The sequence below is a fragment of the Haliaeetus albicilla genome, chromosome 15 (assembly GCF_947461875.1).
Source record: "Haliaeetus albicilla chromosome 15, bHalAlb1.1, whole genome shotgun sequence".
Lineage (NCBI taxonomy): Eukaryota > Metazoa > Chordata > Aves > Accipitriformes > Accipitridae > Haliaeetus > Haliaeetus albicilla.
Window position 1 is genome coordinate 30,485,558 of NC_091497.1, and position 12,500 is coordinate 30,498,057.

General features: G+C 36.9%; 1 protein-coding gene across 3 annotated transcripts in view; it reads right to left on the minus strand.

Annotated features, from left to right (window-relative positions):
• VWA8 (von Willebrand factor A domain containing 8) overlaps positions 1-12,500 on the minus strand; it is a 191,631-nt gene that overhangs the window by 94,984 nt on the left and 84,147 nt on the right. For all 3 annotated transcript variants that reach the window (XM_069802635.1, XM_069802636.1, XM_069802637.1), the window contains exon 21: positions 7,991-8,067. In XM_069802635.1, the coding sequence (XP_069658736.1) occupies positions 7,991-8,067 (77 nt within the window). The remainder of the gene's footprint in view (positions 1-7,990; positions 8,068-12,500) is intronic.

A 12,500-nucleotide genomic window follows, 5' to 3' on the forward strand; every position in this document is an offset into this window, starting at 1 on the left:
AAAATGTTACTTCAGCTTTAGAGGAAAATGAAACAACGGGGTCTTCTAACCTAAGCTATTTTTCTGTAACAGCCACACAGCAGGCTATTCAAGCTGAATTCAACTCCTACAAAAAGACAAATGAAGTAGCTCTCTAACACCTGGAATCTGACAATAGCAGAGCTAGTCAGCCAGCTTATGAAAAGCTAAAACTGGAAATAGAGACCATTAGCTTGCATGGACTCTTGGAAGCTTTGCATTGCAACTCTATATTGATTGAAAATGTATTTAAGAAAAGGGGAAAAAACAACAGCAAGAGTAAAAAACCATAAAGACACCTATTATATGCTAGCTCATACATGCAGTGCAGAACATAAATCTTCATAACAAAAATATGTCATCTTATTATTTATTTCCAAACCTGAGCTGCGTAAAGAATAAAGCAGACACTATAAGGTTACTGTACAACATTAAAAGAAAATATTCTAGACATATATATTCATGACTCAAAATCACCAGGAAAAATTACCTAGCCTTTTTTTTTGTCACTGCCAACATACAAATACACAACACACATCTTCACTGTGTTCAATGGATTCCTCTAATAAACCAGTGCGGCTTAAGAGCCCTTGCTTCAACAACAGTTCGCTACAGAGACAGCTTTTCTGGGTTGCTCATTTTCAAAAACAGACCTGCAGAGCTATATCAGCATTTAAATTGTTTTACATGGTCCTGTATTCTTTCAAGAGAAGATAACCAAATGCAATTCTGAGAACAGGTACACTATAATTCTACAGTATTGGGTGTTCATTGGTGTCTTGGGCAAAGGAAGTTATTCCTTCTGAAACAACTTTTTAAATTAGAATTTAAAAAATCTGAAGTCAATAAAGCTGAAAGGGTAGTTTTAAATTATCTCAATAGGGGAAACAGGTAATTAGATTTTATACTGATTACATGTGCTGAAAAAGAGGGAAAGAAAATTAACATCTAAAGATTAATGGAGAGTTTGTAGTAAGTATTGCTTGTAGGGACACCATAAGCTCATTTTCCTACCCCAAACCTCTCCATTAATTTGATTGTTAAAGATCACAGCAAAATTACATTTATTTTCAAAAGGATAACATATGTAAACCCAGTTAATTTTTGGAAGAAAAGATCGTCAGATTACTGTAATTTATTAGGGAACTACAAAAGGCACAACACAAAATGTAGTAGATTTTTAAAATGAACCCCGTATCACACTTCCCAATCATCAGTCACAAGAACAAACACAGTATCTTTGACAGGCAGATGCAATACCATAGGTAAATTCTTTGAAAGGAAATGTAACATTAGGAAAAAACAGAGTAAGGTAGTGTAATATCTTCTAAAATAATAGTAAGATTATCAGATAACATAGAATTTCTGTAGCAGTTAATATTCTGTTGACAGTGATGAAACATCAGATTTACAGCAAAGCCAAACTGCTTTAGTACATATGTTAATGCCTAAAAAAGTGGAAGACGAGTTATCTCAACTTGTAAGAAAAGATATCACAAGGAGAACTAAGAATTAAAATGGCGAATTTAAAGGCAGAAACCCTTTTATTTAAAAGTTAAAGAAGAAAACTTCCTACATACTCTATTTTCATGAAAAGGCATCAAACCATATTTATAAGCAGTTTTAACTTTTTCAACCTTACAGAGAACAACTCTCGTACACCAAAAACCACTCCCTCTTTTTGTCATATAACTTTATGAAGATTTGTATTCTCTTTTTTTGACAATAAACTGATTTCCTAGATTATTTTCTTCATACAGACAAAGAGAATGCTTGAACAGAACTAATCGTTTCATACCTTCTGCAGATTCACTGAGGCTCCAAGCAGCAGAAAATCCATTCACAAGCCATCAATAAACTATTGATGTAGATGACACTGCAGTCTACTCATCAAAACCTTCTATTCCTGTAAGCGACGGCACTGTTCTTACACAACTAAATAACTGCAGAGCTACTGAAGACGTCAGAGTTGAGGTTGACTAGTTCTACTTGTCATGACTTCAGTGGCTGCATCTGTAGTAGCTCAGGGGGGATCCAGTCCTCTCACTAGCTGAGAGTAACCAAGCTCCCATCGCAATGGAAAGGATCAGTACTTTTCATTCCTGAACATTCTGAATTGTGTAGAGCAACGCCTGTGACAGACACTCCGCAGAGGAGATGGTGGGCTGCAATTTTTGCATTTCCTACGGCTGATCTATGGCTGAGACAGCGTGAAGCCAGAAAACATCTCAGAGAAATTTCTGCTTAACAACTGCTCATTATTTACACTCATATCATGACAATAAATAAATGTTCTAGACCAAACAATCTCATTATACAAAATGTTCCTATTTTTCTTGTTCTGAAAACAATGATGAGTTTGAAGCTGTTTCTTAATTCCTTCAACTTTAACTACTGTTCCATACTGACACATTTGGGCATCAGCTAAGGACAGTGCAAATGGACTCCCCACATGGAACAACCACTGCTGGATTATCTAATTTTATGAAGGTAAGATAAACTAATTGTTAACTTCTTTTTTCTTCCTACTGAACAATTTTGATTTAGCAAGACACGTTACTACAACATACGTAGAATAAGAGCTAGCTGGGGTCATCCAGCTGCTACCTTACAGAAATTAGTAAATCACAGCATCACAGAGTGGCTGAGGTTGGAAGGGGCCTCTGGAGCTCATCTGGTCCAACCCCACTGCTCAAGCCGGGCCACCTAGAGCCAAGGTGCCCAGGACCATGTCCAGACAGCTTTTGACTATCTCAAAAATCAAGGAGTGTAATGTATACCAAACTTTAAAGAAAAGGTACTGACACAGAAAAATGAAAATTGTGCTTTCCTGAACCAAGCAAATGTCCTGCTTGGAACACAAGATGTTCTTTCCACAATTAATTTTCCTTAAAGGGACTACCAAGACAGAGAGGGTTTTGTTTGCTATCAGAGCAATTAGGAGCCCAACTCATGATGGCAGATAGTAATTTCAGAGGGTTCCTGTTGCCAGTCGCTCTTTTTGGCTACATGACTTAAAGCTAATCCAACCCCAGCAGAACGGAGATGGCAGCTTTCACAGGTCTTGAGTTGACACTTTGTGCTCTCCACAGTATTTTTCCAGTCTCTTTAGTTGCCTAAATTAAGATTTCAGATGAGAATAAATTACATGTAAATCTGTTTTTCCTTTTTTTAAGCTCATGTATTAAAGACTAGAAGCGTATTTTAATGAAAGCTGAGATCAGATAACACCATATGACTTCAAAAACTTGATGTATGTATTAATCCAAATGCCTTTAGCACACAAAATCTAGCACCTCATACTAGCAGTAACTACTATAAAAAGTGAGTCACTGAATTTTACATCTTCCTAGTCAGAACCTAAGCTTTTAGGAAACTTTCTATTACAAGTTTCTTCATAATCAAAAAAACTCCCCAAAACAGGAGACATAAATCAAGCTCGTATCAGAAACAAAAAGATAAATACTGTATTTCTGTAATATACTCTACACAAAAATAGTAACTTCAAGGAGGAGAACTTATTATCTTTAAAATCTAAAAAGCAGCTTGACAGCATGACTTAATTTCAAATAGATGCAAACCTAAATGTTTAAATGACAGGTAAAGGACATTTTACTCCAGCAAAACCATTCTTTTGTCTGCAGTTAGTTACTAATTTGATGATAAGAGAAGTAAAATTAATCTTTTTTTCTTTGATCACATCAAAGAAGCCAAAAGTCTAAAGTCCATGATATTTTCTTCTGACGTTTTTATGCAGGAGAGAAGGGAGCTTACATTTTTATATTTATCTATTACTCTCATCAAGAGGGATTTTATAGTCTTAACAGGGCACATGTTCTTGCCTGAGTCTTCTCTAAAGCTTTAAATTTTTTTTCTTCCTTCTGTGGAATCTTCTTCATCTAAGAGACTTCATAATTTAAAGCAAGATGTTACCAGTTTCCATGAAAATCCTTTTCCTGATTCAATGAAATTTGTTTTATAGATCCACATTTAATCTACCAAATTTAACTTCAGATTTTTGTGTAGAACCACTGGCAATTTCTTTCTACATCACTCACATGAGAGATGGCAAAAGTAATAACAGCAAGGTTCATGAAATGATGAGGCTTTCCAGGATTCATGCATTTAGGAGCAACAGAAATACTTGACTCTGTGTTACACTTATTTGGAGGACATCAAAGTTCCTAAGAAAGTCAGCTGGTATTTGTTTAATTTCTGTACCGATCTCTCATTGGCTTGTGACTGCACAGGCCTCAGATTTTCACCTTTCTAGTAGCATGATGAATGCACACTCAAGGTGAAAGCAGTAAAACCTTAAAGCTTAATATTAGGCAAGGTAATGCTATTTGTTCTGTAACATGTAGCTGGTGTCCTGGGTGCACAAAATGGAGACAACCATCCCAGAAGGGTAAACAGAATTCAGGATTTCTCTGCTGAAACTTAATCTTGTAGGAAAGGAGTGACTGGGAAATCCTGGCAGATGAAAGTTCCTCCTTAACATGGAAAAGCAGCAAGATGCTTCATAAGCGCAGTTCTAGAGAGAGGCTGTGCAGAGCTACGCCAAATTACCCCCTTCAGAAAGACTCTTATAACCCCACAATTGGTGCAATGAGAGAGTTGGTCAACTCCTGATCAACTCCTAATATTAGGAAGTATGCAAGAGGAAGCAGCCAACTTTTTGAATAATTTATACGCAAACATTTTTCTTAAATTCTTTCCTTATTAAATCTAATCACAGATTCCTTCCCATTAAGATTTTCACGGTTATGGTCCCAAAATGATTTATAAGACTTAACAATTGCAAGAAAATAAAACTTCTCAATGAGGTCCTGTAAGAAAGGTTAAGAAAAAGGATTTATAACCTCCATAAGCAATTGAAACCTTAAGGTCACGATGACCCTTCCCATGTGAATCAGTGGTAGGGCAAGTAAATACAGATGTGAGAAAGGATGTTTAAGGAAAAGCACTCTTTTTTTTTCCTGTCTTCTATCTCCTCTCATCATCTTGAAGTATAAGACATAAAATGTGAGATTTTAAAATTACTCCTGGTAACAGCGCATTGCCTCTAAGACAAATATTCCCTGCTTTAATGTCATGGAACATATGGAGTGTTAGATCAGAACTCTGTATACTGTTTCATCAAGACAGTAAAAAAACCAAAACAAAACAATAAAACCCCAAACCAACAAAAAAACCCACCAAACAAAACCCCCCACCATAACCAAACAATCAACAACCAAAACCAAACCAGATTTAATGGCATTTTTAGTTCTTTTATGTTCCTGTTTGTTAGCAAAAGGGGCAAGGTATTCTACAAAAACCCCCTACATCAACTACATTGCATAGCAACCTGTACTACACTACATTATAGTGTATCTCCCCTTTATTTACTTCACAAGCTATTGAAAGTAAATATTTCTGGTATGTCTTCATCATTTTGGCACTTAAATACCATTAAAGAGTTTTTGAAAAATGGCAATCAGATTCATAAATCAGAATACTTCTGAAATTCAGTATAATTATTTTTGTCTATTATTTATTCACTATTTTTATTTTTTACATAACACTACATTCTAATAACGATCTTCATTATATTAATTTTAAAGCTCTTACAGTTTTTTTCCACTCCAGCAGTTTCTTCTCTGGCTACATCTTAATTACAGCCATGAAAAAGGATATTTTATAGCTAAGGATAGATCTCTCCACCTCAGAACAGATACTATTCAGTTGCAACAGCCATTCCATATTGGCATTATTATACATACATGCATATTACTTGTTTTATAGCTAATTATATGAAGTGACAGTTGATATGGGCAAATTCAAGAACTTGGGATGTCATCATCAGCCATTTTCTGACAGATTCACTACCTCACTAGAAACTCAGAGCCTCAGGATATGCAGCTGACAAGTGCACTCATTTCCAGAGAGACTAGTTGAAGTGGAACTAGAGAGGCTGCAACGCAAATTCCAAGGACTAATGAGATACCATCTGTCAGACACATTTCTGAAAGGGCAAAGAATGTCCATCTTCATCTGACACTGAATCACCTCCACATTTTTCATGAAGAAAGCTTTAATTATTCTTTTCCCTTACAAGGTAATCAACTAATATGCATGCTTTGACTGTTCAATTTCTCCAGATCTGTAATTCAGGTGTATCGAGGATCATTAAAAGTGTGATATTTAGAAATACTTTCCGTTGGAATTCTTAACGGTATTGATGGTAGCTAGCTAGGAAATCTGCAGAAACACCCAGGCCTATCAAAGATGAAGTGCACATTCAATCATATTTTCCAATAAAATACACCTATGCTATAAGATACTGACTGCATTTCTCCCCACAAAATATCTAAAAGCTTAATAGTGAGCTGTTTTGGTTTTTTTGGTAAACTTGCTCTTATTTTGTTTTGCAATCCAAAAGTGTGCACTAACAACATTGTAATCCTTGTTTAAATGCCCTATAAAGTTTACCAAGGTATTATATAGGCTGAGTTCTTCATGAAGTATTCTAAAATGCTGCCCAGGAAATAGAAATTTCTGATTTTTCTGTATTCAGGAATTATTTTTGTAGAACTGCACAGGACTGCTCATCATTTTCTACTTCAACCTCTCTCTAAAACTCTGTAACCACAAACTACTTTACAGAGCCTATAGAAGTTTGTCTTGACTAGACAAAAAAGGCACTTGATTTTTTTCCTAGTGATGCATCAGCTAGCATGCTATAACTAATACATTCTACAGCCCCATCATCACCCCAAACATTGTGCTTATGCAATGTTCTCCTGAGCAATCTGAATTTATGTTAAAGTACTGTTCTGCTTGACCACACCTCACTGGAGAACAATTTTTCAGACACACACAGAAAGACAGAAGTACGTAGTATTTTGTGAAATAATTGGGATTTGCAAAAATGACGGTGTATTTTATCCAGAGGGAGTGGGTGGCTGCTCCAAGCAGAGAAGATGGCAGGGAAGTTAACACAAAGCTGAAATCAGCAGGTCAAAAGTGGTATTTCGCAAAGAAGTAATGGAAGTCTAGGAGAGGTAGTATAAAGGAAAACAGCAATAGAAAAGTGATAAGATGGAGCTATCCAAGTATCAGCAATACCGGTACAAGACATTTGAAGACAAAAAGCTGGGGGAGAAAGTGAGGAGAAAGTGTGACAGAGGCTGTGTTGTTAAAGGGCAAAATATCAAAGATGTACATTTTTACTAGCACAATTTAAAAAACAGTGATTATGGAAAGAGACGGGGTGATGATGTTAGGATGTTGAAGACAGAGAGGTAAAGATTAGGAACGAAGCTGAAAAAGGATGCAGTTCAGTTGAAACCAGCTCTTCTAGACATATTCAGTCTTTACTTCAATTTATTGATTTAAAGTTCATGTCATAAAAAGCAGGCAGATAATTTGATATTATTTCAGCTTTTGAATTGTTTCAATTGGTTTGTTGTCTTGAAGTCCGTTTTTTAGCTTGCATATAAAAAAAAATTTCTGATCTAAATGTTTATGAGTGAGAAAGAAATACGTGTGCTTAGCAGGAGTGCCAAAGGAAAACAACAAAAAGCATTTATGACGTAAAATGTTTCTTGTATAATGAGTGATATATTCAAACAAGCACCTTTGAACTTTTTTTCTCACACAGTACCTCATGCTTAGGGAAATCTCTCCAGAAATGACAGCAAAATATTACTCTTCTTGAGCATGGTTTAACGTCAGTACTCTCCGACTTCTACTTTCTCTTATATATTAAGCAATGTTATTGCATTAGATTCTTGTACCCCCTCCTCAACCTGTCAGCTTATTGCCTCTGCCTATAAAATGGATACATTCCTGTAGTCTGTCAGTCTGTCACCTACCATAATAGGGTCTTTCTTCAAACAGTAAGAACAAATTAAACTTCAGAAATGTGTTTTAAAACATGGGAAATCAGATTATAAATACAAAGTATGGAAATGTAACACATTCTTACCTATGCAGCTGTAAATACTCTCTGGGTCTGTTTAAAAGGTGAAGGAATCTGTCAACAATCTTGTTTTTCCCAACACCCTGCAGTAAATAAATATAATATTAAAACATAATATAGATGTACACATTTAAGAGGTATAAACAAAGAAAAGGTAACTTTCCAAAACTGTTAACATACTCTCCATGTTCCTTTAGAAGCACATAAAATTTCAATCTACATCAAAGGATTCTGAACACAATTTAATGATATATATTTTATTTTACACATATATACATATTTGCAAAATACTTGTCTGTCTTACTAGGAATAACCAGAAATAGGATTGCATCCCTCGAGTTATGTCACGCATGCCAATGCATCCTTTTAACCAACACCATTTTTTTCCGGCACAAAGGTATTGCGAGGCTGTGAATGCTAGGAAGTTGGCTTGCACTTAATAGGAAAAGGTAATTCTTGGTGGTCATAGGAAACATCCTGCAACTGCCACGTGGAATTAGAGCATTGCCTTGGTAATATTTGCTAATCCCATTCCACTGGAGTTACCAAAAAAGGCCCAGATGGAATCAGAATTGGGTTGGAGATCAAACTGATCTCTAACTCTCCTATTGCAGGATGTCTTCATTAGCAAGCTGCGCAGAATGATGACTGGATGATGGATTGATGAAGTGAATCAGGCGTTGCTGACACTGGTGTGTCCTGTACCAGTGGTTCAGGAACTGGTAGTTCAGCCCAGGCCTAGCCTGGTCCCATGGAAGGATTTAGCAGAGGTCATGAATTAGGTGTGCTGCTGGAGAACATCCTCCACTTTAGTCTCATTCTAAGAGAATCCAGGTCCTATGTCCCTTGACATGTATCAAACTGCAGTAAGGAGATTCCCTTCAAAAGTACATTCCTGATCAGGTCTAAAATGCTAATGTAGATGCAGACCAAGATGACAGTTCAGATGCAGAAATTCTTATCCCTCCTGCAAGGACGTGACTGCAAACTTGGGAGCTCAGAATGACGGTGAGACTGCCAAGGCTTGCAAAGGAAAAAGAGAAAGAAAAGTTCAAATCGTAACCCAGCCAAAAGCTGTTTGACACGGCACCGTCCCTCTGCTGAGATTCTTACTCTGACTGCATGAATGCATCTAGTAGTCTGCACCAGTGTAAAGTAAAGCAGATAAATAAAACCCACAGAAAGATTAAAGATATTAGATTAAACCAACTTGAGACTCGCTAATCTGTTTCACTTGGCACTGAAACAGAATAGGAGCATTCAAAGCTGTAAGTTATGACATTTATGACTGTAAGTTCTAGCTGAAAGATGGCAACTGCCAGCTGCAGAATCGCAAACTGTTTAAGCTTCTCGAAATGGGACCACAGTCTCTCATCTGATGACATTTATGAGAATGAAGAATTGTGCACATATGTGTAGTAGTTGAAATCACAGAAGGAGAGTTCTCACCACGAGAGCAGAGGAAAAACATACCGCAGAACTGACAAAAATAGATCTACCTAGATTCTACTAAAGACTCGACTCCAACACAGGAAAGCCAACTCCAGTTAGTGCTCTGCCACATGCGTCCTCACGAACCTTCTTCCATCCGATTCTTCAGAAGAATCTACAGCTTTACACACATAGGTGCAGTAAGAAGCTGCAACACGCTTAATATCTAACACCAGGCATTTCTGAAAACTGTCACTGGAAACACAGTTCTCCACTGCTTTGAAACAGGGGATGAAACTGTGCTAACAGATTCTTCCAGGAACTCAAAGAACATACCCGTTTGGGGGGAAATATGCAACTTCAGCAATTGCATCAGAAGCATCAAAAGTAACCAGAAACAGGGTAAGAATCCTCAAGTAGTGCACACCGACAGTTTTATTCCCCTACGTTTCTTAGTACTTGCAGTCAGATACTTAAAATCATAAATGCGTGAAAAAATAGGAATACTCCTAACGTCAAGCACAAAACACCCATACTGAAAGGAGCTTCCTTTACTTCTCCTAAGAGAGCTACGGATGACTGGGCAGATGTCTGCATGCAGTTTCTGTACCAATCCCAAGCAGACTGCATATCCTTTTTGCTGCAGAGTGGGACTCCAGCCAGCTGTGGCAAGTACAAAGATGAAGAAATAGATCAACATATTGAATCAATGTAAAACATACTTAATATCAAACAAAATGGTTACTGTAATTTAAAAAAAAAATTGGCTTTCATGTGCATTAATGGAAAGCGCGTGTGGTTTTTATGTTTATGATAGATTCTTAAAATTATGCCTGAAAAGAATATTTTCCCAACTACAAAATAAGACTGCTAGATTGTTTTTTTCTCCCTCTTCCAATTCCAGTAGAAAGAGGACCAAATAGCTGGTTCTGCATATTTCTATCCATGCTGGTGTCACCAAGGGTATTAGGAGCGTACCTCACTTCTGAGAGAATGCTCAGAGGACACAAGCGTGGTGGAAGACCACTGCAGAGGAAGGGAGAGAGCACGGTCACCGAAGTAACACAGTGAAATCAATGGGAGCTGTGCCATGACCACACCTCACCCTTTCTTCATCTGTATTTGTGAATCTCGCCAGACTCCCCACACACCTCCTTTTATTTCATTTTAAGTATACCTCGATTTCAGAATGTGATACATTTTTTAAAAGGTGCATGCAGTATTCAAAAGCCAAAAGGCATTCCCACCAGATTTTAGCTATTATAAACACGTTAACATTGCCCAACTTCTAGACTGAACTGCTTCAGAGAGTACATTATGTGCCTTCATAGGGGCTGTGGTGCACCACATAAAATCCTTGGCTGGCAACAGTAGCTGGAGCAAAGTTGAAGTCAAAGCTTTTTGATTCCATCCCTCCACATTCCTACTTCATGACAAGTTACCACTTCTCTTTGTCTCAGTTAACTCCACTGAGAAGGCACGATATACTAGAAAGGAAGGAAGACACCAAAACTGTTCAGGACGCTCTGAAGCACCATTAAAAAACTGCAAAAAAGAACTTGGGTGAGTTCATTCCTTAAGTACTATTCATTTATGTAACACCAAGAAAAGTAGGTTTATTCCAAATTCACCTGACTTCCATGGGATAAAGAATATGCCTGGTAGTCTTCAGGTGAACAAGAAAGGTGGAAAATGCTAACCCATTTTGGAAAAAAACCCTCTGAAACGAGTTCTGGCACCTCAGAAACAAGAAATTACAAAAATGGCAACAAAGTCACCCTCCTTTTCCTCAAGTCTATACCCCATACCAAGGATTGAGCTGGATCTTCTGGACATGAGCTGGATCTTCTGGACACCCACACAACTAGCAGTCAACTGTTTAAGCAGAAAGAATCAGAACTACCTTTCATATGAATATACTAAAAGACTGAGTTGAACTTGGACCGGATCCAGAATGTAATCTCATGTACTTTGTAATTATTGCAACCTAAGGTAACATTCAGAGGACAAACCAGTTCAGCGTTAACACTTGCTGTATGTTATTTATATACACACTATTGCAGTTCCTTAATTTGACAGAAATATAAACATATGCTAATTAGAGAGAAAAGAACATCTGTGTTGGTGTTTCAGCTGAACTGAATAAAAATATTTCAGAAAGCAAATATTAGACAATTTTTATTCCGTCAGACATATGGGACAACTGAAATAGAAAAATGGGAAGTAAATATCTTCACTAATGAATAAGAAAAAGGAAATTATGCAATTCGAAGGCAAAATAATCCCTTAGTTAAAAATTCTCCTAACTGACATTGTAAACACTTGTTACCAAGGACAAAATGACTTAATCTTCTAGGAGTAACTGCAGTTTCAAATATAAACAAGGTTGTTACAGGTCCCAGGAGGCATTTTGCAATTCAGGATGCAGCTATTACAGTAGTGGGACAAATTTCTCCCCTGCACAGCCCAACTAAAGTCAATAAACTTATAGTCCAAAAAAAACTAGATCCAAGTTTTTGAAATTAATCGTTTGCCTCTTAGAAAAAACACTATTGGAAAAAAGAAATCTAAACCATGCTGCCTCATTTTTATTTTCTTTTAAATGATTCGCAGGTCATACTGAAGCAGTTAAAGAGATCGCCATGCCATGATCTTCAGCACTGCCCTTCAGGTGAGAAACTGCAATCACACACTTTCCATTTCAGCACGCACCCATCCTGCATAGCAGAGCACCTGTTTCATTACGAAAGAATGAAACAAATTTTGAAACTGGTGAAAAAAAGCAGTTTATCACATTTTCACTTTAAGAAATTTTATTTTATAATTAATTTAAAAATCATAGTATTAGAGAATGAAAGACAATCTCGACTTTTTATTAAATTTTAGTATACAGAACCCTCATGTCAGAGTTCTCAGTTTGTGACTTCGTAGAAAGAATTACCTTGTTAGCGTCATTATCACAGAAACTTACAGCTGAACAATGAAAATGAAGAAAATGAAAACACTTTGCTAATGTACGGTTTCTAACACTGGGTCTGGCACTGAACCACCTTCCATGTCCACAGCTTGCCTGTTTCTGCCAACA